Source organism: Hippoglossus hippoglossus, chromosome 20, assembly GCF_009819705.1.
Source record: "Hippoglossus hippoglossus isolate fHipHip1 chromosome 20, fHipHip1.pri, whole genome shotgun sequence".
Lineage (NCBI taxonomy): Eukaryota > Metazoa > Chordata > Actinopteri > Pleuronectiformes > Pleuronectidae > Hippoglossus > Hippoglossus hippoglossus.
The window spans coordinates 10,278,971-10,306,710 of NC_047170.1; the positions used below are offsets into that span (position 1 = coordinate 10,278,971).

General features: G+C 40.6%; 3 protein-coding genes across 6 annotated transcripts in view; all 3 read right to left on the minus strand.

Annotated features, from left to right (window-relative positions):
- The window catches only part of LOC117753656 (pyruvate dehydrogenase (acetyl-transferring) kinase isozyme 3, mitochondrial-like), a 10,368-nt gene extending 8,940 nt beyond the window's left edge, over positions 1-1,428 (minus strand). The window contains exon 1 of the mRNA XM_034571861.1: positions 981-1,428. Coding sequence (XP_034427752.1) covers positions 981-1,083 — 103 coding nt within the window. The 5' untranslated portion in view covers positions 1,084-1,428. The remainder of the gene's footprint in view (positions 1-980) is intronic.
- Positions 1-12,651, minus strand: part of slc51a (solute carrier family 51 subunit alpha) — a 24,058-nt gene extending 11,407 nt beyond the window's left edge. The window contains exons 1-8 of one of the 2 annotated variants that reach the window (XM_034571873.1): positions 12,404-12,651; positions 7,844-7,995; positions 7,664-7,737; positions 7,283-7,441; positions 5,406-5,517; positions 4,620-4,766; positions 4,295-4,400; positions 3,958-4,147 (exon numbers count right to left, since the gene is read on the minus strand). In XM_034571873.1, the coding sequence (XP_034427764.1) occupies positions 3,999-4,147; positions 4,295-4,400; positions 4,620-4,766; positions 5,406-5,517; positions 7,283-7,441; positions 7,664-7,737; positions 7,844-7,995; positions 12,404-12,479 (975 nt within the window). In that variant the 5' untranslated portion in view covers positions 12,480-12,651 and the 3' untranslated portion in view covers positions 3,958-3,998. Of the gene's footprint in view, positions 1-3,925; positions 4,148-4,294; positions 4,401-4,619; positions 4,767-5,405; positions 5,518-7,282; positions 7,442-7,663; positions 7,738-7,843; positions 7,996-12,403 lie in introns of those variants that run through there. The other variant, XM_034571872.1, reaches the window with a different exon arrangement.
- A 4,412-nt stretch (positions 12,652-17,063) lies between these two features.
- On the minus strand, positions 17,064-27,412 carry LOC117753657 (palmitoyltransferase ZDHHC20-like). 3 transcript variants are annotated; one of them, XM_034571863.1, is made up of 14 exons: positions 27,262-27,412; positions 25,431-25,457; positions 25,175-25,269; positions 24,535-24,655; positions 24,359-24,428; positions 24,204-24,236; positions 23,702-23,822; positions 22,779-22,814; positions 22,437-22,569; positions 21,607-21,733; positions 21,280-21,369; positions 20,521-20,633; positions 20,382-20,429; positions 17,064-20,206 (listed from the first exon to the last, which is right to left on the minus strand). In XM_034571863.1, the coding sequence occupies exons 1-13, from the start codon at positions 27,377-27,379 to the stop codon at positions 20,386-20,388; spliced, it is 1,128 nt and encodes a 375-aa protein (XP_034427754.1). In that variant the 5' UTR covers positions 27,380-27,412; the 3' UTR covers positions 17,064-20,206; positions 20,382-20,385. The 3 variants fall into 3 exon arrangements, with proteins under 3 accessions (XP_034427754.1, XP_034427755.1, XP_034427756.1); XM_034571864.1 differs by having other exon boundaries at positions 20,351-20,429; XM_034571865.1 differs by lacking the exon at positions 22,779-22,814.
- Positions 27,413-27,740: the final 328 nt, after the last annotated feature.

Genomic DNA, 27,740 nt, shown 5'->3' on the forward strand with positions numbered 1-27,740 from the left:
AAGGAGGTCATGTTTACGTTTGTTTGTCTGTTAGTCAGCAGGATTACGGAAAAAACTACTTGTTGAAAGGATGAGATATGTCAGAGAAGAACCCACAAAATTTTGCTATTTCATTTAGCAACAGAATAATTCTTGGATCTTAAAAAAAAAAGGTGACTAATGTTTAAGTGTGTGTGAAATTTGGTTCCAGTGAGTTTAAATGTGGTTTAACACACAAATAGGGTCATCGGGCCTTTGGTGGAGGAAGGTAGTTCTGGTTTTAAATGCCCTGGTTTTCAGACTGGTTCTCTGTATTGGCCGATACAGAGAATGTTATCGAGGCATCTCAAGTGCAGCAAACACTTCCTGTGTTTCCTCTCATGTCCAATCCGCAGCTGTGAGAGCAAAATTGCGTCAGAGAGACAGACGACTGTGTTAATCAGAAGATGGATTAGGAAAAGCCTTGAGTGCAGCCGCTGAATTAATAACTGTGGTGTTGCACTGTCAGGTCTCTTGTCCGCCGGCCACAGTTGGTGACTCAACAAATGTGTGTGCACACCCAGAAAACATGAGCCTTCAGGTAACTTCTGAGAACCACAGCGATGGAAAGGCACATGAAGTCCTGTTGTTGAGCGATGAAGAAAAGGGGAATGTTGAGCAGGGTTCACCCTCCACACATGCAGGACCTGGCTGCATCCTGCATCCTGCACACACACACACACACACACACAGGGCTGTCATCCATCCACAGTGTGTGTGTGTGTGCGTGTGTGTGTGTGTGTGCGTGTGTGTGTGTGTGTGTGTGGGTGTGCTGTCATGGCTGAAAGTAAACCCCACAGTGAAAAGGGCAGATCTGACCCAGCAGAAAGCGTAAGGTTTCATGGCACCTGGCAGCACAAGACGTCCAACTCTATTAATAAACACAGTGACACATCAAATCCAGAGCGGAGACTCTCAAGAGGAACAACAGGGCCACTTGTTTACCTCGGGATGACACTCACCGAAATCCAGGAACTGCTTGATGGAGAGCGGGGACGGGGAGAACCGGGAGTAATACTCGATTTTGGGGTTGGCGTTTTTCAGCAGGGACGCGAAGACCCTCATTTTTGCAAAGTGTGCAGGTGACGTGTGCGGGTTTAGCTGCGAGAAAGACCCTCGGGAGGAGGAAGAGTAGAAAACACGCGACACGACCGTCTCATCCCCGGTGTTGTTGACTGGCGCACACGCAGACAGGGCTCCTCTCCCGGCGGCGTCCACATGTGTCCCAAACCCGCGGGGCTCCGGCGGACACCACACCACGATGGACAAACGTCCATAAGGTTACATGACACGGTGCAGACGCTGTGGACTCAGCCGCGAGTCCGTCTTCATCACTGGACTTTCAGTTCTGCTCAGAAAACCCGAGGAGCCTGCTGGGAGAAAACACACACACTTCCGGTTAACGTGTTTCAAAATAAGACGCAGCCGGTCAAATGTGGCAGGGCTAAGCATCTGAGAGCTGGTGTGTTATGGTCAAGCGATTAGATTCAAATAAATAACTTATTTTTGCGTAGATCGATTGTAAGCCATTATGCAAAATGTAACAGACAGACATAAAAACTATAAAGAAGCATACAATTACCACAAAGAGAAACAACACAACAACTAAATGGTTCAAAACAACCACAAAAAGATTTTAAAAAAACAACCACAATGTGACACAAAACTACCACAAAGTGACACATGACCACGAACAAATTAAAAAAAACAATGACAAAGACACACAAAACAACCACAAAGTTTAACACAAGCTGTATCTTTTTTGTCTGAAGATTTACACAAAATGTGATACAACTTTTTGAAATAGAGGAAGATAGAGACAACAGATGCCAACCAACTGCAACATCAGTCCAAAAACAACTATTGTATACAATCCTATTGCATGAGAAGATGTCATCTGTAGTTTTAATATCACATATTTGTAAACAACTTAACATTCAGAACTGTGGCCTTCACATACATTTTAATTTTTCATTTCTGGATAGTTAATATTTATACTTTTAGATTAATTATTTGAGAAAACTTATTAAACAAAAAACAGCAAATGTTGCTCAGAGAGTGACGTTGCAGTCGAAACAACACGTTTTATTTTTGAAAGATCTCCTCCAAGTTTCCGGTGTGTCTGGTCTAACTTGACGTCATTGGCCAACACGTAGATTCGAAGAGTCTCCACTCAACCGCACTTGGCACAGGCCTGTTGATGCACTGCGGGGATTGGTCCAAAACACGGAAGTGAGCCACAGCAGCAACCTGATTGGTCGATAGGCGTGTCAATCATCGCGGTTTAGCTTGCCTTGTTTACCTGCAGCTGGTCACTGACACACTGAGTTATATAAATGTAACAAGTTAAAAAATACACACATAGAATACTGCATATTGCAATTGGTAATAAAAAATACTTTAATACTTTCTTTTAGTATTTGATGTGAATGTTTTCACTCTGTATTAAAACACTGTCAGTCATCTGCTGCAGTTAATTACAATTAGGCTCCACTCACATTTTAGTTTCTACCGCCACCTAGCGGCAGAAGATTGAGAATATGCATTTTCAGATGGACAACTGTGATCGTCATATTCCAGAGGTTTCAACACAGACAAGCAGATGTGCGATGAAAATTAATTTGAAAAAATGTAGTTTAATATAATAAATGCCCTTTATTTCACAGAGAAGTTGACAGAAAGGGCTGAGTAATTAAATATTGATTCAACTTTAATTCATGTCCAATTGGATAAGTTACTCTATTTCATTACCATTGCATCTGGAGTATTCCACTTAGACCACAGCACATATATACGCTAAACATGCTTGAATGTAAAATGTCAACATTAATTCATATATGAATTTTTTGTCACCTTGAAATCTACTACTTCCAAGCTTTAAACAACCCAACACATAATTAATGGCTAATAAAAAAGGTTTCTACTGTAGTTAATGTAGCAATTCATTATGTAGTATTTTGTTATTAGTAGTATTTTGTTATTTTATTAGGTATTTAGTTAATTTGATTTAGTTTTGTTGGGGCTGAGCAGCCTTATAGACACCACAGGTTTATACAGGCATATGTATGCAGAGGTAGATGTAAAACCAGCACAGGAGGTTTTATGTTTTGAAACTCATATTGAAGAACTAACTGCAAAGCCTAAAACAAAATTAAGTGTCTTTTCTAAACAAGCAGCGTTTCTGTTTTAACACATGACTGCAGATTGTACAGATTTTAATCCTTAGACCAGAGGTCTTCAACAGGGGGTCCGCGACCCCTAGGGGGTCCGCGGAGGTACTGCAGGGGGATTGCGAAATTTTTGGTTGATTAGAAAATTTTAAATATTTTTTAAATTAAAACAAAAAAATTCCACAAATTTAAATGTCTTTAAATACACATTAACATGAATCAAACATATTGTAGCGAACGGATAAATGGAGGCAGAAGATGTTATCTTTCAGTCAGCAATGCACACATTCAGCGACACACAATAATAAAAACATGAATATATGAATCTGTGTATTATTTGAATAGCTTAGTATTGAATGCACACTAACAGGGTAGTTATGTTTATACATGGCACTAGGCCCAGTTTAATATAAAACACTATTTTATACAATATATATAGTAGGGGGTCCCTGCTCCATCTCTCCATCAGTTTGGGGGTCCTTGGCCTGAAAAACATTGAAGACCCCTGCCCGAGACAATGTAAAACTATGTTAACTGATGTTTTATACATTTATATTATAAAGGCTAAAATGATAAATGCTCCTTTTTTTAAATGTCTGTTTTATCACTGCTATACATACATTATTGTACTTCTTTGTGTTCTTTTTACTGTATTGCAATTCATTCAACGAACAACCACAACATTAGTTTGTATATAATTCATATTTATTCATATTTTCTTATATATTCTCTTAATCAGATAAATGCATGACAATAAAATATCTCTCTGTCTCACACACACACTCACACTCACACACACACACTCAGTTCTCATGCAGACTCTGGTACTACGACCATCTTGGTGTTTTCACAGTTGTCATCTTTTTCTTCAGGTACAGGATCGTACGGTCGTCGATACAGCAGCCGCGTTACCAAGGTGATGATGAACATCTCCAGGATCAACAGCTGCTGACTCATCACTGTGGGGCAGGAAGTACAGGAAGTCAATGTGGTGACGAGGGGAATACAATCAAAAACAGGACTTTAAGGATGGATGGATTCATTTTTGATCAAACAGATGAACACATGGATGGAGGGACTGGTTGTGTGGATGGATGTTGACTCACTGTATCCTCTGGATACCGCAGAGAAAGGAGGTGCACAGGCGATGGTGCCATTCATGGCCAAGATGTTGATGATGGCTGACTGCAACTGGCTCAGGATCAGCACCAGCTATACACACATACACACACACACAGTTAACCCTGACAAACAAAAGGCTGCTGGAAAATCTTGTAAAAAAACTAATGAAAGCCCTATAGCCTGACATGTTATTAGAAGGAGTGTTTACTTACAGCCAGTCATATATATTGAGGAGTACACGCAGATACTGTCCGTCATGAAGTGTGCAAACAGCTGTTTGTGTGCATGCATGCTTCCCCTGTGCCTTACCTGGTACATGGCGTACTTGGGGATGATCTTGATCGTCCGCAGGGTCGTTCTCAGGTGCATGAAAAGGATCGCTACAGGCCACAGGGCTGTGATCGTCAAGATGCCCACGAATGGGTTGATCCAAATGGCGGCTCCGGTGATCTTCAACTGAAAATGGAGTCAGGCACACACACAATCACACAGTTATCTGACTGTCTCAATGACTTCAGAGAACATTGCACTGACTTGCATTGGTTTCCTAGAGACTAATTCTAACCTTAACCATACTTACTACTAGTCTAACTCTTACCTCAACCTCAACGTAAAACCTGTCTTCGCCTTTAAGTTTTATGAATTATGTTAAGGGGACAAGATTTTTGTCCCCATAAGAAAGACAAGTACCCATAATGTGACTGTGGAAGTAGATTTAGGTCCTGACAACATGAGTAATACCTGGACCACACACACTCCATGAAATCCATAGATTTGTCCATATATATATTCTAATATAAATATGATATGTGAAGATAAAAATGTATCTTTGCATTTGCACATAATACAATTGTACTGAAGGCAAATCATGACTATAATTTTCCTACACAAAAAGGTTCAACCGGAGCAATTAAGTCTAATATAGTAAATTCAGATTTTTTTAGACACCAAAGATGAAAAGCAAACAAGATAAACAATGTGTGTTTATGAGTCCTCAGTTACCTGCAAAATAATTGGAAAATAAATACCAAAAACAATTTAGGGATATGATAGCACGAAGGGATGCGGTTCAGAATTTCCATGAAATTAACTCACATCAGTCACGTTAAAGTAGCCGTTGGTCCAGAGGACAATGGAGAGGATGGTGAAGACGGTCTTCAGGAGGGCAAACTGGAAGGAGCCAAGTTTGAGCAGGAAGAGCGAGCGCCTGGAGTGGGAACAGAGGAAACTATTTCATGGCAGCCGCTGATGACAGAACGTGGGTCTAGTCTCTAAATGCATTTTTAAAAAACGAATCAAAAGTTTCCAATCAAGGAAGGCCGCTTCGCCCTGAACCTCTCCTGGATTATTACAGCAGGATGTTTTGAACACCACAGCCTTGGGCTCATCTCTATTGGCTCATAAATGGTTTAAAATGGAAAACAATAATGTCCCACTGAGGTTCATCATCACCTGAACAGACTGCACTAGCTCCTCATAGATTTACACAACAAGAATCACTGCCCTGCGATTGTATGCCTCTGTCAACGAGTGCAGTTTTAGTTTGCATTCATGACGTGCGAAAAGGATTCCCTCCAGGCATTCTTAAAGGGATAGTTCACTGAAAAATGAAAATTCACTCATTCACCCGACGTTTAAACTGGAACAGGTGGATCAATAAACTGTGACACAAAGTGAGTGCAATTAGTCTTTAATCTGCTAGAAAGAAACATAACGAGACTAGTGTGATATATGCCCCCCTCCGACAGGGCTGGGTGACCAGGAGTGTGTTCAACTTGCTTTCACAGAACAGAAGCGTACATCTAATCTGAGTCCAGCCCTCGTTGGATCGCTGCGTCTACACAATCTTCAAACAAGCAAACAATGACATAAGAGAGCGCTGCCTCAGCCCTGATTCTTCAAACAACAGGTGATAAGGAGCAGCCCGAGATCTGGGCTTAATTAGCAGAGCAGCATGTTTCGGCGAGCACCTTTCAGGGATTACTCAACAATATAAGCAACATCAAAACAAATGTGCAAAACGTGCAACCGCGAGAAACATCGTCTCCTTTCATATCTCTGGTTCTGCTTTTAAATACAAACAGTTAAAAGGAATAGTCGGGACATATTGTTTGTTTTCTTGACAAGAGTTAAGACAAGAGGTTGATGCAAACTGTGTCTCAATTCAGGGGACGCGTCCCTCAGAGGCTGCATTTGAAGATCGGCACAGCAACTGTTGACTAAGCTAAATTGTAAATATAAGCTGAAACAATTGGGTGCAATATTTTCCTATATTGATATTTTCACTACTGACTTTATAGTTGATACCATATATTGTATATTAAGACGGACAGCGTGAAGACCCCCCAAAATGATGCCAAAGCATATATACGTATAAGTCATAAACCCCGCCTCCTCCATGTTAGTGGATTGGACATGGCCCCCACTGCAAAGTCAAAGTGCACGTCAAATAAGTTTTTCTTAAAGATCGTTTCTGTCATTTAAGGTAGTTCTTATCACATGTACAGTATGTCCATATATTAGTTATTTGATGCTATAAAAATGTCATGATTGACCTCACAAGCACGTTTCTATCTCCCGATCGCTACTGGGCAGACTCCAAATGCGAAAGATGGCAGGGTATGAAACCGGGATATTTTAGCTTTATTTCTGGACAGGGGGAGGAAGTGGAAACATGTCGATTGTTATTTACAGTCCATGTTTGATGCGTTTGGTACCAGAACTCTTTGAGGCTTTTTTCTAGCTGTGTACCTGACAAAACAGAGTAATTATCCATCTGATAAATAAAAATGAATGCATATTTCATGCTTCACATTCATCATGTTGGGATCTGCCATCCAGCTACAGACAGGATACTGCTGACAGCTGATTTTCACACCCAGGGTGTTGTAAGAAAGGATTCATTTCTCATTTTACCTCTTACGGCAGCACAAAGATACTGATCATGAAAACCACCGTCTGTACATGTTTACCGTGTTATGTCGACGTGCGGCAGGCAGAGGCAGCAGCAGCAGCACGGCCCTGTGCTGATCTTCAGTTTGTGTTTCCCCGCTCGTCTTAGGAAAGCCTCATCACCGCCAACCTCCTCCACCATCATGATCAGGAACTTGAACACCACAATGGCAAAGTAACTGCGAAGAAATAAAGAACGAGGGACGAGAAGTGAGGGGGAGAGGAAGAGGAGAAGACACACGAAGGAGGACGATCAGTAGAGGAACATTACACAACAGTATCACTGACATGCAAGTTTCCCATGTGATCTTTCTCCGTGGGGCTCTGCCAGTGAAATAATACACAGCACAGCGAGAGGTGGGAAGTGAGAAAGAGAGGGAGGCAAAGAAAATCAGACCCACCAGGCAGAGGTCATATCAGTAAACATGGTGGCTCTGGGAATCCACATCCCCACACAGGACATGGTGCCGATAACCTGAGAGAGAGAAGAAGAAAAAAGAAAACCATGTGAAGATACAACATGATCCGACCAGCACGTCTGCAAACTGTTTTCTCTGCTCTTCTTAGTGTCTTCATCTTACCGGCGCAGCCCCATTCACCCAGATGATCACACTCTTCTTGTTGGACGGCACTTTCTTATAGATGTAGACACATTCCTCTATGAAGAGCAGCATTGACAACGCCGCCATGAAGGTGAGGATGGCGTACAGGACTATGCCAAAGATGTCCAACTCTGGAGGGAGAGGAGAGAAATTCACAGAAATAAGCTAATTTTTCTAATGTCTAATTTCAGCTGCAGGACTCAAGGTTTGGCAGGTTGAATGAATTGTTGCCTGATAAAAACTGGTGGCTTTAAATTAGAATATATATTTACAATCACAAGAAAAAGTGGAATGGCTCTCAGTAAAGCTAATACATCCACCAAGGCCAAACAATCCTACGTGTGTATGTTTATTTCTTACAGTGGAAATATAAAAGAAAAAATCAAGAGGTTAAAAATTATCTTTTTGTCATAAAACATAGTTAAAGAGAGTGAAAACCTTCATAATGATAGTCTTCCCAGGCTCAGACCCCTTCCCTCCACAAAGTTTAAGGAAAATCGGTTTTGTAGTTTTTACTTAATTCTACTCACAAATAAACAACATAAAACCTCCTTGGCCGGTGGAACTAGAATTGCAATAACAGGAAAATGTGGTTAAACTCAAAACTTCTCGCGACATGAAACATTTTTTATTTAAAATGTTTGACAGACAACTAAAAAAAGTTTCTTTGGGCCATTGGACCTAACTGGAAATAGGAGTAGCTTCATTGTAATGGTGAGTAATGGTTATGTTACTCATCATAGATGTTGAATACACTAACTGTAAGTCGCTTTGGATAAAAATGACATGTAATGTAATGTAATATTGACCCATCACTTTGTTGATGCCCTGAGTTGAGTTTCTTTGATGACACGAGTCTGTAACAATCTGAGGTTGTTTTGAAGTGAATGTACAGTGCAAGTGAAAACAGCAGACTGTTGCCACTGGCATGTACAGTACATGTTGATCCTCTGACACGTGCTTATTTCCTCACGTCATGTGATATTCAAGAGCTTTGCGGTAGTCAAATATACGTTTATTTCTAAATCAGCCTGGAGGACAGAACAGAAGGGAAAGTTACTGATGGAATAAAAAAAGCTATTGGTTGTGAATCAGCATGAGTTGTGTTCCTGAAACTTTCTGGGTGATGAGTTATTCCTGCATGTGGGTGGGATTTTGTCAGAAGAACACAGGGGACACGTATATGGGAACAATGAAATCATACAAACAGATGTCTCAGACAAAGGAATATACACCATGACCAAGCTGCACTTCTGTTCTACATGAGACAGGAAAGGTTGAGTCAAATAGTTCCAGGTCATTTATTCTCTGGAATCCAGAAGGTCATTATCGGTAATCAGTTAATCAGAAACACAAACAGTTTCACTATGACCTCTTAGTGAGTCCGGGGCTTTGATTCTTTACTGTAGGTTTGACGAGAGCTGGATATTCTACTGTGAGTGAGTGAGTGTGTGTTGGTGAATGAGTGAGCGTGTGTGTGTGTGTGTGTGTGTGAGTGAGTAAATGAGTGAGTGAGCAAGTGAGTGAGTGAGAGAATGAGTGAGCAAGCAAGACGCAAGAGAGAGTCAGTCAGTGAGCGAGCAAGAGAGTGATTGAATAAATGAGAGAGTGACTTTTACCTCTTTCAATCTTTTTATCTCTTTCATCCTGCTTGGACATGTTTAACTTTGGTCTCTGTTCAGCACGTTGAATCTACCTTTGTGTATGAAACTTGCCTTATAAATAAAACTGACTTGCCTTTCAAAATAAATTGGCAAAGTTTCTATTAAAGGACAAACTTTAGAGACTTTGTTTAAAAAAAATAAAAGCACCTATCAACAAATTTAAAGACAAACTAAGTTACACACAGAGGCTCATGTCTCTCTGCATCCACTCGGCTCATTGAGAAGCCGTTTATAGCTCAGGTGGAGGCTGCTCTACGGTGGCCCTGAAGGTCAAAACACGATAAGATTTCACAATCTTTAATACTCACAAGACAAAGATTGGTTTGTAATATGGTGCCAAATGTTACTCTGTGTCACTTCCACCATATGATTATGATGATGATGATGATCTTAGCAGACAGCTGAAGTGACCTCACTCTGCCAAGCCCCTGACAGGATGAGGTTCCCCCACCCTCTAAGTCTTTACTTTTACGGTTGATCAAACATGATCAAAAGGGGGGATTGTGAGGGAAATGTAACATTTTGATCATGCACAATGTTAATTTCCCCTTTGATTGATCATGATTGATTCTTACACAATGTAACCTTGATCATGCTGTATCCTGTACAACTGAATGAATCTTGGCCTGATTGCCTAAACTGAGGAATTGTTGCCTCGGTGTCATCAGAAGATCCTGACCTTTGACCAAAACCCTAACCCTCAACCAGAGGGGAGGAGCCAAATGTATGAAGAGAAAGAACAGCTTCCCATCGGTGTGCATATTACAAACCGACCTTTTGTCTTGTGCACCATGTTCCGAGCATTAAAGTGTGACAATACTGTAAGAGATGTGTGTCTCGTTCATGTGTCCAGGTCCAGCTCTGATAAGACAGCCCCGTCCCATTAGTCCGAATTCTTTGAGGCTTGCTCACCGGGATCCATGGCTCATTAAAAGCATCACATCAAATGAATGTCTTTTGTGGAAATATCCCCAAATGATTTCAAGCTTCTCTTCCATTGTTCAAAGGAACAGAAAAAGGAAATGACATTGAGCTTCCAGCAGGGAGTTTGGTTATGTCCAGTGACAAAGAGTGGTTCCACCCTTCCAGTAATAAGAAATGTTAGTGTTCTGTGAAATGTCTGGTCGTCGTGCTTTGACCCTCAGGGCCACCGTACAGTGCACAATGTGATAACTTTTCTGGACATTAGCTGGAGAAGCTGAGTGTTGAAACAGTCAATTGAACTTGACTCTAACCTGCCACCTCCCACCAACAAGTCCAATGTGCAAACAGAAAAAGGCTGAAACCAGGTGACACCGGGGCTGGACGATACAGTCAAGGTTTATATCAGGACACACATTTATCAGGTGACATTCATTATCATGATAAATGTCATATTATTATTTCTTTAAACTTTGAGGACTTTTGGCTGCTGAGTGGAGGTTGTGGTTTTAAACTCTTCTTCATGAGAAGAAAGTGACAAACACTCGATTAACAGCAAGTAGTAGTAGTAGTAGTAAGTATTTTACAAATCTGGGGTGAATGAAATATATGATATATCTCCTGCATAAGGATTATATTTATATATATTGAACGTTGTTAATGAAAACTATATTGTGAAAAGTATTGATATTTTTTTATTGGCCAGCCCTACATATATATATGTCTAGTGACAGCTAGGGCTGTATATAATTATTAAGACGCAGGCTACTACAGTGAAATAAACAGCGATCTATTTCACCACAATTGAGAAATTAATTATTTGAATGAAAAAAATGAAGGTGCTTTGTGGATTTCACATAATTCAATGATGAAGAAGTAAAAGAAAAGCACAGTTTTAACTTTCATTTAAAGGGAACTTAATCATATAGCAGCTAAATAAATGTTTAAAAAACACATTGAAAACAAAACTTTCTGCCACGTTATGATTAAGAACAAATGAAGTAAAAAAAAATGTTGGGGTATTGCAACATCACTGAATCATCCACAAATCATCTTGAGCTTTTCATTGGAATAACGTTAAAACAAATTTGCTGCATGTTGGTGTGCTGGATTGCGAAAAATATGTACTGAAGTAGTATTTGGATAAAATACAACAAAATATTCAAATTAAATTGCAATAATCAAAAATTAAATGGCACCTCAAACCTGTCTTGAAATTCTATTAAGGAGCACACAATTGCTAAAAACCTATCTCCCCGGGAATCATCAATATTAACAATTATCTTTTTTTAAATAATATTTTACTTAAATAGAAACACTATGACGTTTAGTGACATTAGGATTTAAGGCATGAAAATATTACTTAGCTCCATTTCTCCTAAGTGGATTTTCTCTATAAGCTGTAAATGTCAGGCTCACAAGTGAAAAAGCTAAATAAAATGGATAATCCAACATTAGTAACACCAGCACCCAAGTGACATGGATTAATGGATTAGATGTATAACTGGAACTGAGCTCTGTCTGAACATGTGGCTGTAATTTGACAGTTTATCTGGTTCTGGTCTGGAAACATATGTACAGCAGATGTCAGGGCTTTGAATTGGGGCCAGGGGAGCAAAACAGAGAATAGAGCCAACGCTCCCTCTCCTTCGTTATTTACTGTAGTGTTTGCTTGGCTGCTTCTGAAAACCCTCTTTGTATAATCACATTATCGTGGCCTCCCAAAATAAATCAGGATGGACCACAGGGGGAAAACACAGACTCCCCAGAGGTTCCCAAAGCTTGGTCCAGGTCCTTCAAGGAGGAAAACAAATAAACTTTTCCAAGAATCAGTTTCACCAGTTTAGTTTTTCTCTTTTCCCAGAGGGACCAGCAAGGAGACGGCAGCCAACATGACAATCTAACTGGATTCCTGCTAATTTCATTCTGCTGATGCGTAATCACAGCTACTCACTGACGATGATGTCGATGGCGAGAGGGGGCTTCTCCCAGCAGCTCGGGTCAATGGTTCTGTTCGATCCATTATTCATCGCTGGAGGGTGTCGACGGATTTCTCTCCACAAACAACAACTTGTGCCGCGGGTCTCTCTCGTATCCACAGACGCGGCGTGCGTAAAGTTTGCGGTGCGGACTCTCCTCTTCTCTCCAAGTGTCCAAATGAAGCGTCCTGAAACTTTCCATGGAGGGATATTATCTGTACCCCGCAAAAAACACTTGCTGCAGCCTCTAGACCCGCCCCCCCTCCATGTCGTCACCGGCTCCTGAATAAGTGACGTAAAGAAGGACGTGGTTTGCGTCTGAACTTGTTTCAGTTTTGACTTTTATTGGTTTTCACGGAAATGTTCATCTGTTAAGAACAACGGATTTATGGAAGAACACTGGAAATGTTTTTAAAATGTTTCATCTTGCATAAATAAAAACCTGACAGAAAAAAAGGAAGGACAGAAATGTTTATTCGATTCACTTTCTTTTGTGTGTTATGTTTTTGTGGTTGTTATTTTTCATTATTGTTTTTCATTTTATCTATTTATAAATTATCATATTTGACCAAATGTATATGTGTGTATATAAGTGTGTATGCTTGCCTTTATTTCCTTATCTGAATTACCTCAATCCAATTTACTGAGTAGGAAAAACAAATGTTTGCTCCTGAACCTTTGTGAAGCCTACACAGTGTTTGATCCTAATTATATAAACTTTTAAATAAAGTAAATGAAAAATTCATTGAATCTTGTCACTCATATAAGATTGGTTATTCTTGCCATGCGTTTGTTTTTCTCTATTAAGGTGTTGTAGTGTGTTGCACACTGCTTTAATTTAATGGTAATGGTCTGTGGTTGTTTGGAAAAAGCGTGGTTGTTCATGGTATTTATTAGTTCCAGTTAACTGAGCTATAAACTACGGCCTGCTGTGAGTGCACATGTCTGTCTTTTTCTTCTCTCAGTATTTTAGGATATATTGCAAATTAAGCGGATTCTGAAGGAGCACGGCCATGGCGAGGGAATGATTTTGACCGTAGGACAAATGGGGATTCATTCATTCATATTTTTCACAGGAGAACTTCTAGATAGTAGAGTTCAGGACAGAGGACAGTCGGTTGCATGGCTTTGGGTATCTGTGTCTGAGGGCATTTCTCAGGACTGTAGCTCATTGACAAAGCCGGCACTCACATCACATGCTCCCTGGTCCCATAGCAACATGTGCAGGGTCGTCGTCATGTGAGGCATTTGCTGCTGTGGGTCCATCTGAATAAAACAGGCCTTTACTGTGATCTAGTCCATCAGTTAAATAAAAGTAGTAGAACGTCTCTCTCTCTCTCTCTCTCTCACTATTGTAGTAGAAAAAATAACTAAGTGTGGTTGAAAACTATTTTGTAGTTGGCAAGTAAGTTTTTGCAGACCTGTCAAAAGACTTTTATGACTTGTATACAAACTGTCCAAATGCTTTATGACCTGAGCTGTTTTATGGTCTGAACTGTGTTGACCTGAAAACTTTCAGACCCTTTTGCCACCCTTAACCAGTTTTTATCCTTTTTATCACTTGTGAAAAACTGCTAAGACTTTCTCGAATGTCCGTGAATTCAATTTTGCATATAAACATCAGCCTCACATCCAGGTTTTCCATGCCTGCCAGTTCAGAGAAGCCTTGTGAAGTTAATATTGCCTAAAGACATGAGCTTTTCTTTGGCTCTGAGATTAAACCTCTTTATCCCCGGGCTGCATGTTCAGACATATTTAAGGTATGATTAATAGAAGGGACAATGAAAGCCCCGGATGCACACACGTCTAGTCACACAACTCTACACACAGAGCAATATTGGCATGACGAAAGGATGAGAAGGCATGATATTTATGTGTCATGCAAAGTTACACTCTGTTGTATGTGTTCACCAGTTACAAAATGCACAGTATGATCCATCTGCGTCTGACCTCACATGACCACTGACTCATTTTAATCAAGTCTGAGCAACTGTCAGCAGATGATTCTGGTTACATCAAGCCACTCCTTAATGATTCTGTTTCAGAGGCTGCACACTCGTGTTCCGACCGGCCTGAGTTTGTTAAACTGACGGGAATGTTCCATCCCAAAAAACAAAAGAAAAAATCAACAGCACAAGATGTCTACAGGAAAATTCCTCCCAAAATGATATCAATAAAAACAGAGTTATAAAAAAAGAGTTTAAGGTAACAACTACGCAGACTGTGACGGCAGCTGTGTTGTATTTCTGATTCTCAGCTGTGCAACAGACATTCAGATTTAAGTTCATCCAGTCGCAGCCGCTGTCTATTGATCAACTCCTGATCACATCATCCTGTGAGGTTTAGATACATTACTTCCTGCCAAGGTTCAATATTGACAGTGTCGGTTGATCCTGATGTCACTCTCCCAAATGTCTTTTTAATGGTTAGCGTTGCCTTTAATGAATAAAACATCCAAAGTCTCGCCTGAAGGCTGCTGCAGCCTTGGGTAGGAAAGTCACTATTTACTCTCCTTCAAAAACTGACACCGAGGTCATTAACATGGGAGTTTGTAGCTTAGATGTACACGGACACACACACTAACACACACACACACACACACACACACACACACAAACACACAAACACAGGTTTTCGTAGCTAGTCACTTTGCATTGACTTCCATTCATTGTGGACAGCCTAACCAAAACCTTGTCCTTTATTTTAACCACAACCAATTTATGCCCAACCCAAACCTTAACCTAACCGCACTTCACATCTTACCACCGATCTTTACCAGGAGCTCCGAAATTAAGTTTTGCCTCCTTAGTACCAGCCTTCGGTCCCCATGAGGTCTACTGGTCCTGAAAAGGTCAGTATTTGTGCAGGTAAAGGCCCCGTAGAGGCCACAAAAACAAGTAAACACACACATTTGAAATAGTTAAAATAATTTTGTCTGGATTTAAAAAACACCAAAATACAAAAATTGATTAGCATTTTTTTTATATTTTACGTTTTTAAGTGTAAAAAAAACAAAAGAATATTTATTATAAAAAATCTAATGACTTTCCAAATGGAAGGTTCAATTTTTTTATTCTATTACCTTCAATGCATTATTGATTACTATTATTTTGCTTCATGTGGTGTTTACATAAAGTATATGTGACATTACGCTGCTCTCACCTTGGCCAGTGTGCTGCACAGATCTACAGAACACATGTGTTATAATCAGGGGCCTTAATTTGGGATTTACAAGTCAGGTACTTTTTTGAAAGAAAATTTAAGTGAAGCATGAAGGATTTCAGAGGATGAACAGAGGAGTCAATAACAGAAGTCAAGGGCCTGGGTGTCACACAGATAACAAAGAGGAAGGTTCACGTGGTTCCTGAATCCATAAGTCAGCAAAGGTTGTTGACTCTTCTAAAATACTGTGGTCATGATGCAATAAGCCTGTTTTACTTTTGTATCTGTGCTTATCAAAAAGCACTTTTTATACCCTGCATAGCAACCGCAGCAGTGTTTACTGTTCCTATCACTTACTCACTCTTCTTCTGACAGCACAAGGCTAAACACAGTTATTCATTTTGTCAGCCTGCTGTAATTGCATCTTTGTGTTACTCTAATCAAGTTATGATTCACTCCTGGAATTTAAACAGTGCAGATGCTAATAATGAATAGCTTCAACACAAACTGACTCTGGAGATGAAACCAACTGTCCTCTTATTCAACTGAAATACACAATGTGTTTTCTGTGATATTGAGACATTTTTGGAATTCAAGACATAAGCTATATTGACCAAAACACATCAACATAGCTTATCAACACGAATCACAATTTGTTTCAGGAGAAAATCTGATAAGTGATCTCTGCCAGTAAATTAGTGCTGAAGACTTCAATTTGAAAATGAAAAAATATGGGCATGAGGCAACAAGTCTTGGTGCTTGATACTCTTGAAACTCCTGCTTATCTTTTGGTGGTAGTGTTGCATTGTGGGTACCATATGAACCAGGTTTAGACAAGAAGAAAACATAGGACTGAAAAATTGATTTTGAACTTGAGTCCATTATGAGTCTGACAGCGTTAGTTGTAGGAGAGCGATGCTAAATCAGTGGGATACTCTTAAGAGTATGTAAGTCCTTGACTGTCGTAAATGTTCTATAGTATTTCTTCTAGACCTCAGTGCAACTTTTGAGGCAGTTGATCATTTGACTATTCAAGCAATGCCCTCATATTGTTTATTTTCTTTCTTTACTGCCCCAATCACTTATGGAGTACCCCAAGGATCAAATTTTGGGCCCATTCAATTTGGTTTGGGTATTTGGTCCCTTTAGGCTCCATCTTCCACAAGCACAATGTCTCCTTTCACTGCTTCACCAATCACACCCAAATATACCTTTCATTAAATCCTGAGGAGTGCATCTCTGTTGTGTCCATCCTTAATTGACTTCAGGATGAGAAATGCGGAATGGTCATTGGACAAGACAGAGGTGATTGTTTTTGTTAACCCCAACATCACAGAGAATTAGATTTATTTTTTATTTGAACTCCATCTGCTCCACTTTGTTCTTTCTACATATTTCTATATTACCTTGTATTTTATCATTCCCATTCATTTGATGAAAGAACTTACACAACTGATGACAGCAGAATTAGACTGGAGGTTTAAAAAAACATTTATTGTTATTTTCACGTTACTTGTGTAGAGGCATGTACTTCATTCACAAAATAGGAACAGTAAAATTAATCAGACAAGAAAAATATATATGTAGTCTTTTTCATACATTATCAATTTATATACACACACGTTGTAAAATAGGACATTGTAACAAAAAGAAATCAAAATGTAGCAATAAGCAAGTTATGATAGGCGACATCTGCACTGTGTACGATACAGATGTGAAATGTTTTTTTGAAATTCGACTGAATTTTTAAGATCCTTCCTCCATTGTCACAGGAGTTTTTATGGCTTCATTTATAAAGTTTTAGCAGACCAGGGTAAAGCTGGATTAAAACATGACACCCCTGGCTACAGTTGAAAAAAAACCAGTCTGTTTTATCACCATAATCCCTGTTATGTTAAAACGTTGTTTACAGAAGTTAGGCGCCATGCGTTTTATCATTAGTCAGACAGATATGTATGTACACAGACACGTAAAAAATCTCATGGCTGCACAGAAGCATTTCTCCCAAGACGACAGTATTACAAAAAGAACACTCAATTAAGGATTACAAAACACACACACACACACTTTAGTCTCTAGGCCAAACCGCCCAGAGGCAGATTATAGGCGATTTGTAAAACAAAGAAGACAGGTCCAATGTTTTAGAATCAGTGATCATAAGTGACGAGGGGAGAGAGCCAAGCTCGTTATACAAGATAGAGTTTAATTATGTTTTTACCTGTTACTAAAAGTTTACATATGAGGTTTAGAAAAAAAGATCCACATTTGATCAAAACACAACCTTGGTTTGGACCATGATCTTCAACAGTAACTTCATCTGCTGAAATCAAACCACAGTGTGTACTCAGCCACCATGACAGTTAAATCCATACAGCAACAAATATCCTCCAATCATCTGTTTGTAGAGAAATACACTAGGGCTCAAAAGATCAAACATGATTGGAAGGATAAAATGTAAACATAAAAGCTGTTTTAAACGCTCCGTCATTCAGCCAAATACCCTCACTGTCCTGTCTGTGGTACATTCAGCACAACTATGACGATTACCGAGAAACACACTGTACAACACCACGAGTTCACTCTACAGGACAGAAACAGCTGTAAACTTGTACATCACCAGAGTCTGATTGGGTCTAGTTAGTGGGAGGCTCCTCCGGCAACGGTCAGGGATGTGACCAGACGGGTATGAGCAGTGACACCTCAAATCTCCCTCAAATGTAAATCAGAAAGTTGCATATAAATGACAGAAATTCACCGGAAAAGGATGTACCTCATTCCTGAAAAATAGCTATTTGGTTGTTCATCATTTCACAGATGTTCACGTGATGCAGTCATTTGAGTTTTCTGGTGCTTTAAAAATTCAGTCATTGTGGATTGAAGTCACATCCCAGACATTCAACATTGACGAGACAATTTAACTGTCAAGTTTTACACAAGCTAAATCCGCTTAAAACAGTTCAAGGTCACAACACTGAGCTGATTCCAGATTACGTAAAGAGTAGACGAGGAGCAGAAGCTCTAGTCGACACCTATTTTTTAACAGTAGATGAATTTGGTTCAATTCACTTTGGATTCCGATTTAACCTGGACAAGTTTTCACAGGAACACAGTGAATCATTCTATGAAATCATTTCATTCTGATGAAAGCTGCACCTGCAAATTAGACAGAAAGTGAATTGAGCCCTGAGCCAGAGGCTTGTGAAGAACAGACGGCTCTTCATCTGAATGAGGGCAGATAACAGCGTTGCTGCCACCTGCCGGCCAGCACTGGTGCTGCAAGGACATCATGACCCACACAGGCAGGCAGGACAGATGCAACTCGTGTAAAATAGTTTTCCACGACGACTGGTAAATTTGGTTACCAAGACATTGGCCAGTGAGGACAAGATAAAGCTAGAATGTTGTAAACACTGCAGAGCTCCTGACAGGTCAAGCCCTTATTTGGCAATGGGTGTTGGTGTCTTAGTAAAAGGTTGAAGCACTGAGTTGTAGAGAGGACAGGCGGCTGTAGACATTTTGGACAAACAATCACTGATCATCACAATGACATAATGAACCGACTCTGAACAGGTAGTGAAGGATGCTGCACATTGCAATGTGTGAAATGCATCTCCCAGGTCATACTGTCCGTAAGTAAGCAGCACGTTGTTGCACGAGTTGGCCACAAAAGCACATAAAGCTGACTCTTTTAGTTCTTAAAAAAAAAAAGGAAAAACTGCCACTTCAACTGTTATACACACACATTCACACACTCAGACACACAGTATGCCATAAATCACATCATCCAACATCTGTTTTACCTGGGATGCTTTTTTGGACATGATAGGGGAAAAAAAGCAGCACGTTGTTTTGATGGATATTGATCAACTAAGAAAGTGCAAATGCTCCATCTTGCGCTCTGTTATCCAAAGCCCCATCCAAAACCCAGCTACAGTCTTCCCTGTGGTGCACTGGCTCAGTGCAGTAGAGTCCTCTGTAATGTTGTCCGGGTTTTGGAGGGGAAACATCCATCTCAAAAAAGGGTGCGGACCATATATACGCTTGTGTTATAGAATATAAAAATGTCACATGAGTAAACTGATCCATCTTCAGAGGGATGAAAAAAAAAAAAAAACAAGAAAGAGAAATGTTCAAACCAAACACACTGATCCAGCTTGTCCACCACTCTCCACTGCAGTTTTGTGCCTTTAAACAAGTCCTGACGCACCAAGGAAGCTTTTGGCACAAAAAGTTTTATCATAACAGCAAAGAAAATCCCTCCAGGCTTCTTTCATCTTCTAAATAAATGCTCCAGTTGTAAGAAAATAATTAAACTAAACAGCAAAAGGAAATGGCTGAATGTGTGACAGGTTGCATGTATGCATGTGTGTTGGTGTTAGAGGGAACAACCTTGTATGTCAGGTCCTGTGGGTGGTAGGTGTAAGATTTTCTTACGACACTGCATGCGAAAAAATGCCAATGCATTACTGTTCTGTGATGGGCAAAATGAATGCATTTCCACGGTTACGCTGAGCGGGTCTGTGGGGATGAGGTTGCAGTGGGAGACTGTTGCCATGGTGACGAACTAAACTGCTGCGTTGCTTAAGGCATCGTTTTAGATGATTGAGGATATTCTCCTGCGGTAGACGAAGAAAGCAGAAACAAAACAAACGTTATTAGGTGAGTCACATTAGAAATGTACATAACTGTGAAGCGCAACACTCCCATGAAAAGTTATTTTCTTTAATATGCACATAAACAATGTCGAGCTGTAACCGAACCTGCAGGCTAACTCCAGTGATTCAAGTTTACCTGGTTAGGACTCGCTCTCCATGGAGACTGTAATGGTTTCACTATCATCTGTGAAGGCAGACAGAAGAAGGGATGAGCTGACGGAAGTTTTTCACGTGAATTCTGTCTGTGAAATATTCCCATCCCTGGCGAGGCTCACCTGATTTGAGGGTGTTGTTAGCCAGATGGTCTGCGATGTTGTTGGCATGCTGGTCGTTGTTCAGGAGGCGATTCTGCGAGTCGCTGACTGGGCTCACAGGGACGTCCACAGTACTGGAAACATGCCAAACAAATAAAAACATAATTCATATTTACTCCCTGTCCCTCTTAGAATTGATTTTAAGATTTTACTGATCACTTTTAAAGTCTGGCCCCAAGCTACATCCCAGAGTTGTTGACCTGCATCCAGCCTTTGATGGGAACCCTGCTGGCTGTTCCAAAGTCAAGGCTGAAAACTAAAAGGTAAACATGCTTTTGCAATCAGGGCCCCTCGGCTTTGGAACGGCCTGAGGAGTTAGGGCTCGCAGAGTCAGTCACTTCTTTTAAATCACCTCTTAAAACTCATTTTTATTGACTTGCTTTCATGTGGTGTTGTGTTTTTATCATTTTCTTTTGACCTTTTATTTTACTTGTTCATTTATTTTTTATCATCATATTACTGCTTTTACGTGTTCAAGTTTTGACGTGTCGTAGCTCTATATTTACTCATTTAATTTGAACACCACCTTGTTTACGACAACCTAAACGTGGATGTCTGGCCTCCTTGTCCCATCCTACAAAGCACTTTGTAAGTGCTATATAAATAAAGTTTATTATTATTACAGTGTGTATTCACAAACCCTTCCCAAACATAAATCCTTAGTAGAACTTCATGTTAAACAATATATGTTTTAACCCTTGTCACAGCAGGACTGCTCACCTTTTATTGGGCTCTGGGTGCAGGGTCACTGTTGCCTGCTCTACATCCGCACTGACCAGCCGTGTGGGGAACGTCAGACCGTCTCCCTGGCTGCAGTAAATAAGGAGGAAACTCAAGATTAGGTGCAGTTGACCTGCAGGGCAAACTAACTGCATCACATTAAATATGCAACCAAAGGTAATCTGATATGTAAAAGGAAGAGATCCACTGTTTTTAACTGTGTCATGCAGCTGTAAAACAGGCTTTTTTCAATTTAGTGCTGTGAGGGGAAGAGTAAACATTAAGTCCTGCTAACAGCATGTTCATTTCTAAAGTCTTATTCTTTACCTGGTGAAGATGGGAAGCGGCCAGTATTTCTTCTGGTCTCCAAAGACCTGAGCGATGTTCTTACGGAAACCCAGAGAGAAGCCGTTCTTGTCAGAGCCGGTCCTAAAGACTGGGGCTCTAAAGGCCTCTGGAGACAAGAATGGAGAGAAAATACCAACACAAAGATTATTTCACAAACAATAGCCAAAAGAGGAACAACCTGCAAACTTAACACCTCAATCTTCAGTGTCTTGACTTCCGCTTTCCAAATCTTTCCGCCCTTCATTGGCTGACAGTTAAATTCAGGATTGATTTGAAGTTTATTTTAATGACTTGTAAAAGTCAGCACATTCCGGCCCCCAGTTATATTAAAAGAGCTACTAACACCTTGAGCTCCAAGTCTAAAGCTCTTCCAACCAACTCGTGCTAGTAGTTCCTAAGTCAAGGCAGGTAACTGAGGGTGATCAGGCTTTTGTCATTATCCCAATAAGGCATGACAGCACTTTACCTGTTTTTAACTCATTGCTTTAAATATAATTTCATTGGGAAGTCTTTTGATGCCTGAGTTGTAACTGTTTTAAAAGATGCTGGATGTTTTTAATATTTTCTTTTAAATTATCTTTTTTATTTTTGTCTTGTTTTGGTCGGTATTGTTTTATCCTCATATTAAGCACGTAACCTCTTTATGTGGGTGCTTTAGAAATATAATATAATATAATATTATAATATGAGAAAGAAAACAGATTGACTTTGTTTACAACCTCTTAAAACTTTAAATTCTGTGTTGAAATGTGTTCACATGTTAAATAGCAGAGAAACCTGTCGAGTGTGTGTGTGTGTGTGTGTGTTACCTATAGTGGACCTGTTCTTGCCCACAAGCCACAGGTGGTAGCTGAAGAGGGACAGAATACTGATGCAGAACATGGCCGCCACAAAAAAAAGAAACAAGACGTGGAATTTGGCGTGAGTGTCTGGCAGCTCATTCTGGGGAAGAGACAGAAGAAGAGGAGGGCCATAAATAACAAATTCCCACCGAGGATATTAAAAGAAAGTCTATGTAAAAAAAAAAAAAAGAAAAAGGGCAGATGACTAAGAGGAGTGTCACATGAACCATGTCACTGCATGCACATCACGACAATACCCAAGTAAACGATGGGGAGGCACTGAAACGCTTTGGAGGATGACTGGGTTACCTTTGGGCAGTTCTCTGCCGATTTCCTCCGGCAAAGCTTTAGTACAAACAGAAACGAGACTGGTTAGCAACACCAGGAGAGAAAAGGCAGCAGGGGAGACGAGAGGAGACACTTAAAAACCAGGAGGCAAACACAAGTCAAAGCCCAGTATGGTGACGGGGGGGAAAAGGGAAAGAAAGCGAGTGGGCAAATGTACAAAGTGTGACCAGAATAATGGAAACAAAAGGGATGAAAGAGGTAAAGATGAGAGGAAAGTGAAGTGGAACAGCTACAAAAGTGAAAAGAGGAAAGAACAGGAGGGCGTCTTTTGCAGGCTGCATGGGTGGTGTGACTGATGGTTCTGAACAAGGAGAGGCGGACAGAGAAGACAAGAGATCAGAGGACAATGACCCAGTGTCCGAGAACTGGGGACAACAGAGAGGGGTCAGAGAGTGAAGAGGGGCAAGAGAGGACAGACAAGACAGAGGAGCAGCACAGCTCAGCACAGGAGAGGTCAGCACCATGCACAACCAACTGAGGAGGATGCTGGACCTGGATTTCACACGCAGCCACATCTGCATCCTCTCCAGCATCACAAGAGATGCTCCGATACCGGAATCGGAAATGCGTCAAATACTGGCGAAAATGCAGAGCCTGCCATCGGCGAGTATGCGCATCTATGTACCAATCCAATACCATGTCTTTAAAGTATATTCGTTTCCTGTTGTATGCAGCAGGGTTAGTAGCATACAAATGTTAAAATATGTCATACAAGCTGCTATTTCTTTAAATGCACTGGCATCGGATCAGTACTTGGTATCGGCCAATACACAAAGTCCAGGTATGAGTATTAGGAAGGAAAAATTTAAATCGGAACTTCTCTCAACATACTTCAGACACACATTCACAAATCCTCTTCTTTACGTCTGCGCGCTGCAACTCACCGTCCAGAACTTTATGAAATACTGAAGCACGGTGGCTGCAATGAACAAACAGTACACCAGCGAGTAGGCCAGGAAGAGGATGAAGAACTTGTAGTTGGAGAACCCCACGCAGTTGTTCACCCTGCAGACAAACAAATACCGAAAGTCAGACGTCAAGGAACCGTATCAATCTGAACTTTATATAAAGGTGCCGCAGGCAATGTTGCAGTGTTGTTTTGTTGGTTAATATTTAATTAGCCTCTAAGATTAGAAACAATCCAGAGCATAGGCACAATTTTCAGCAGCTCATTTTGGCCACATCACAGTGTAATATTCAACTTTATTCTAATAAAGTATTAAAACCAATGACATTCAAGTATTTGCAACACTATCTGTCAAACCTTTAATGAATAAGTAAACAGAATTGGGATAAGAGTAAGTTCTGGGCTTTTATATGATGAGGAACTCAGGTTCATCTCTATATTATACCTGCATAACACAACTGAAAAACATGAACACATACCAGGGACAATGGTGGTCCATTTTAAGCACGCACCTGCCAGACAGAATAAAAGAGGAGACATTGAAAAAATGACTTGAAGGGGTGAGAGACAAGAGGAAGAGAAGAAGGTTTCGGTTGAATCAACCGTTTGTATTCAGTAAACCTGGTTTTCTTACATGTCACATGCGGAGCAGTGATGACATCGGTCCGGCTTGATAACTTGACAGCGGTCACAGTAACGGATTGCTGTTCATGTCAACAACAACAACACGTTATCAATACAGGACATTTAAGCTCCGATAAACAGAAAAGACAACTCCATTCTCATTCACGGTCGCACACACAGACGTACCTCCGGCTCCTGTGCGGGTGTACAGAGGCAGACTGGTGGCGGCTCTCCAGAGGATCTCCTGCTGGGTCTCTGGCCTTTCTTCCTTCTCGTAGCGCTCCTTCTCAGCCTTGGGCAGGCAGAACTGGAGAGACAGGAGCAGCATGTTCAATTTTCTTTAGAAAAATACATTCATCATGTTGACTTTATGGCAACAGGGGGGTTGCAGACATAAGCGGAAATCTGCACACTTTCCTGAAAGTCTTCCATATGGGCTGTGAGATCGGGTCAGTGGCTACGGACATTTTACGGTACTTTTCATGCAAGCCCACTGATAACATGTCTGGAAAATTGACAGCAAGCAAGTGGGCGTATTGATGACGTGACAGAAACGAAACTGGAAGAAGATACACATGTGCACTTTGAAGATGTCGACTTGGAAAGACAACAAGATTTGGAAGCTTTTGTCTTCCTCCTCCATGCCCATGCTTTCCAAAAATTCCAGCTCCTGTTGTGAACATGTCTGACTGTGACTCTGACAATCTCCTCCTGTGTTCTTCATTTGTAAAAGACAAACTCTGGAAAATGCCCAGACCCAATTTTTCTAAAACAGCTCTACAGACATGGTGGGCTCCATATGGCAAATTGGATTATTGTAACCTACCTCTTTGGAAGGGTTGGCAGGCTTGGTGAAGATGGTCTTCCAGTACGACCACACAAACATGATGAAAAAGAGGTGGAAGAAGATCAGGTAGACGACTGGAGGGAAAGACGGAGCATCAGGATCAAGAACATACACAGTCTAATGTGTGCACTGACATTAAATACATGCATTTCTCCAAGTCTGGACCTAACAGATGATCCCAATAAGTAGTAAACAGACTCAGTTCAGTAATTCAGTTTTTCCTCAGGACACTTACTCTGCTCTCCTATGCTTGGGATGGTGACTGAAAGAGATAAAACAGAATGAAAATGAACATTAGACATTAAAATAGATCAGACATGGCTTCACAAGGGGAACAGAGAATTGTTTAATTCATCCATATCTCATGTTTAATAAAGTTATAAATCCGTGCAGCATGAAAACTACATCTGACGAGTGTTTCGCACCCGACACCAGCTAAATATCATTCACAGTTCAAATAGAGACAGATGACAAAATAAGGGAAATGCAACATAAGGTGTTGGGCCACCACGTGAAACCAGAACAACCTTTTTGGACGGATGGAAACAGTTATTCAGACACATTTAATGATTAGACGATGTTGAGAAACCATTCCTGCATCGACATTCTCAATCACCTGAGGAAAAGTTGCTCTTGTTTTTGTCGTGTCATCAAATGTGCTGTCGACCAGAATTTACTTATGTCCCTCTCTCTCTCCCAGAGATGTAAATGCAGATGTGACTGCGGTCGCTGTTCCAGTCACAAAGACTCGTCAGCTGAGCCTTTGTGACTGAAGCTCCTGACGCCCGAGTCTCAACAATGACGCCTCTTTTCAAAATCACTTGGACCTTTTCCTCTTTTTATCTAGATACAAATTCGGAATAAACAGGGCTCACTCTGTATTTGCACATCATAGAGCGGGATTGGGTGTTGACTGGGTGTTTGCACCAGGGCATAGGCGATATGAGATAAGTATAGTCATATCGATAGTTATCTTGATAAATGTCACATTATTTATTTGAATTTTAAAGACAGATTTTTGTTCCTGAGTGAAGGTTTTTGTTTTAAACTCTTCTTTAAAAAGGGCAGAGAATGACAAACACTTTATAAACAACATTTTACAGATCTGAGGTCGATCAGTAAAATGTGTCATATCGCTGCACTGTGCACAATGCGCAGGAACTATATCGATGTATATTGGACTTTTGTTATTTGCTATTGATGACAATTAAATTGCGATAATGATTGAGGTTGTTTTATAGCCCAGTCCTAAAAAATTTTACCATTTTTATTCTTTTGACAATTTTTTGTTTGTTTCGATGCTATTTTTACTTGTGTATTTGAATTGTGAAGCACTTTGTTTAGAGTGCTATATAAATAAAGATATTATTATGGAAATTATTAAATAGAATTGGTCATTTTACGCTCCTTCACGTTGCCTTGTAAAAACTGGCTATGGGGACAACAGATGGAAATTAGCCTCTATGACTAACTATGCCTCATTGACAGCATTTTGTCTGTTGATTAACGGAAATAAAATGCTAAATTAATAATGAAACATCTGTATTCAACATGTTTCTCCAGCCATTTAATCCCCTCCCCTTTAATGTGTCACCAGCATGTTTATCTAATGAATTGATCCTTGATTTAAAAACAGATAATAACAATGAGGATCTCTCTGAGTGTTTGCTGCTAAGAAGCCAGAATAAGCGAACTGTGCCCGGCTCCAGCCCGTTACCTGCCAGGCTGCTGAGCGGAAGTCTAGTTGGAGGAAAAGTGTTGATGTGTCTGTGGCAGCTCGACACAATAAAACCCACAGAGACGAGCCAGGCAGCGGATACAAACAGCGAAAGTTTGACACGGAATTCTCCATGAAACCACCCAGCCCTGCTCCCCGGCAGCTCGCTGGTAGAAACGCTGGAGCTGGGTGGGTTTTTTTCGGACGGAGCCATTGTTGAGCTGCAGTCCGTTTACTTCCTGCTGGACCGCGGCGGCTGCTCGTTAGTGCCGGAGGAGGACAGATCACAATGAAAACAGCGGCGGTGGGACCGGCGGCTTCGAGACGAAGGGCCGGGGAGGCTACTCACATATACACAGCTCCACCACGTAGGCATAGTACGACCAGCAGACCACCAGGGCGATGAAAATCACCGGGATCCACGCTAAGCCCCGCTGACAGCATCTCAGTACGTGTGTGGGCGCCATCTTTCTCCCTCTGCTGGGGCAAGGGAGTGTCGCGCTGTGACGTCACTTCAGCGCTCGCAGGGAGGAGGAGGGCGATGACAGCGACCAGTTCAGTTCAGAGATCGATATTATCGATATTATTGATAATGACCTATACCCTGCACACCAAGCAAGAAATACAATTATAACTAATAAATAAAAATAATAAGTCACTACGGACTATTCACTATACTTACTCATATATATCAATACTGATTTGCACCTTTTTTATCTGCATTGTTTTTATCCGTGTCTAGTTTGAGATTCTATTGTTTTATTGTTTTTTATTACATGGTATTTATTTGCTTTTTTCCTATCCCGTATCAAACGTGTATTAACATAT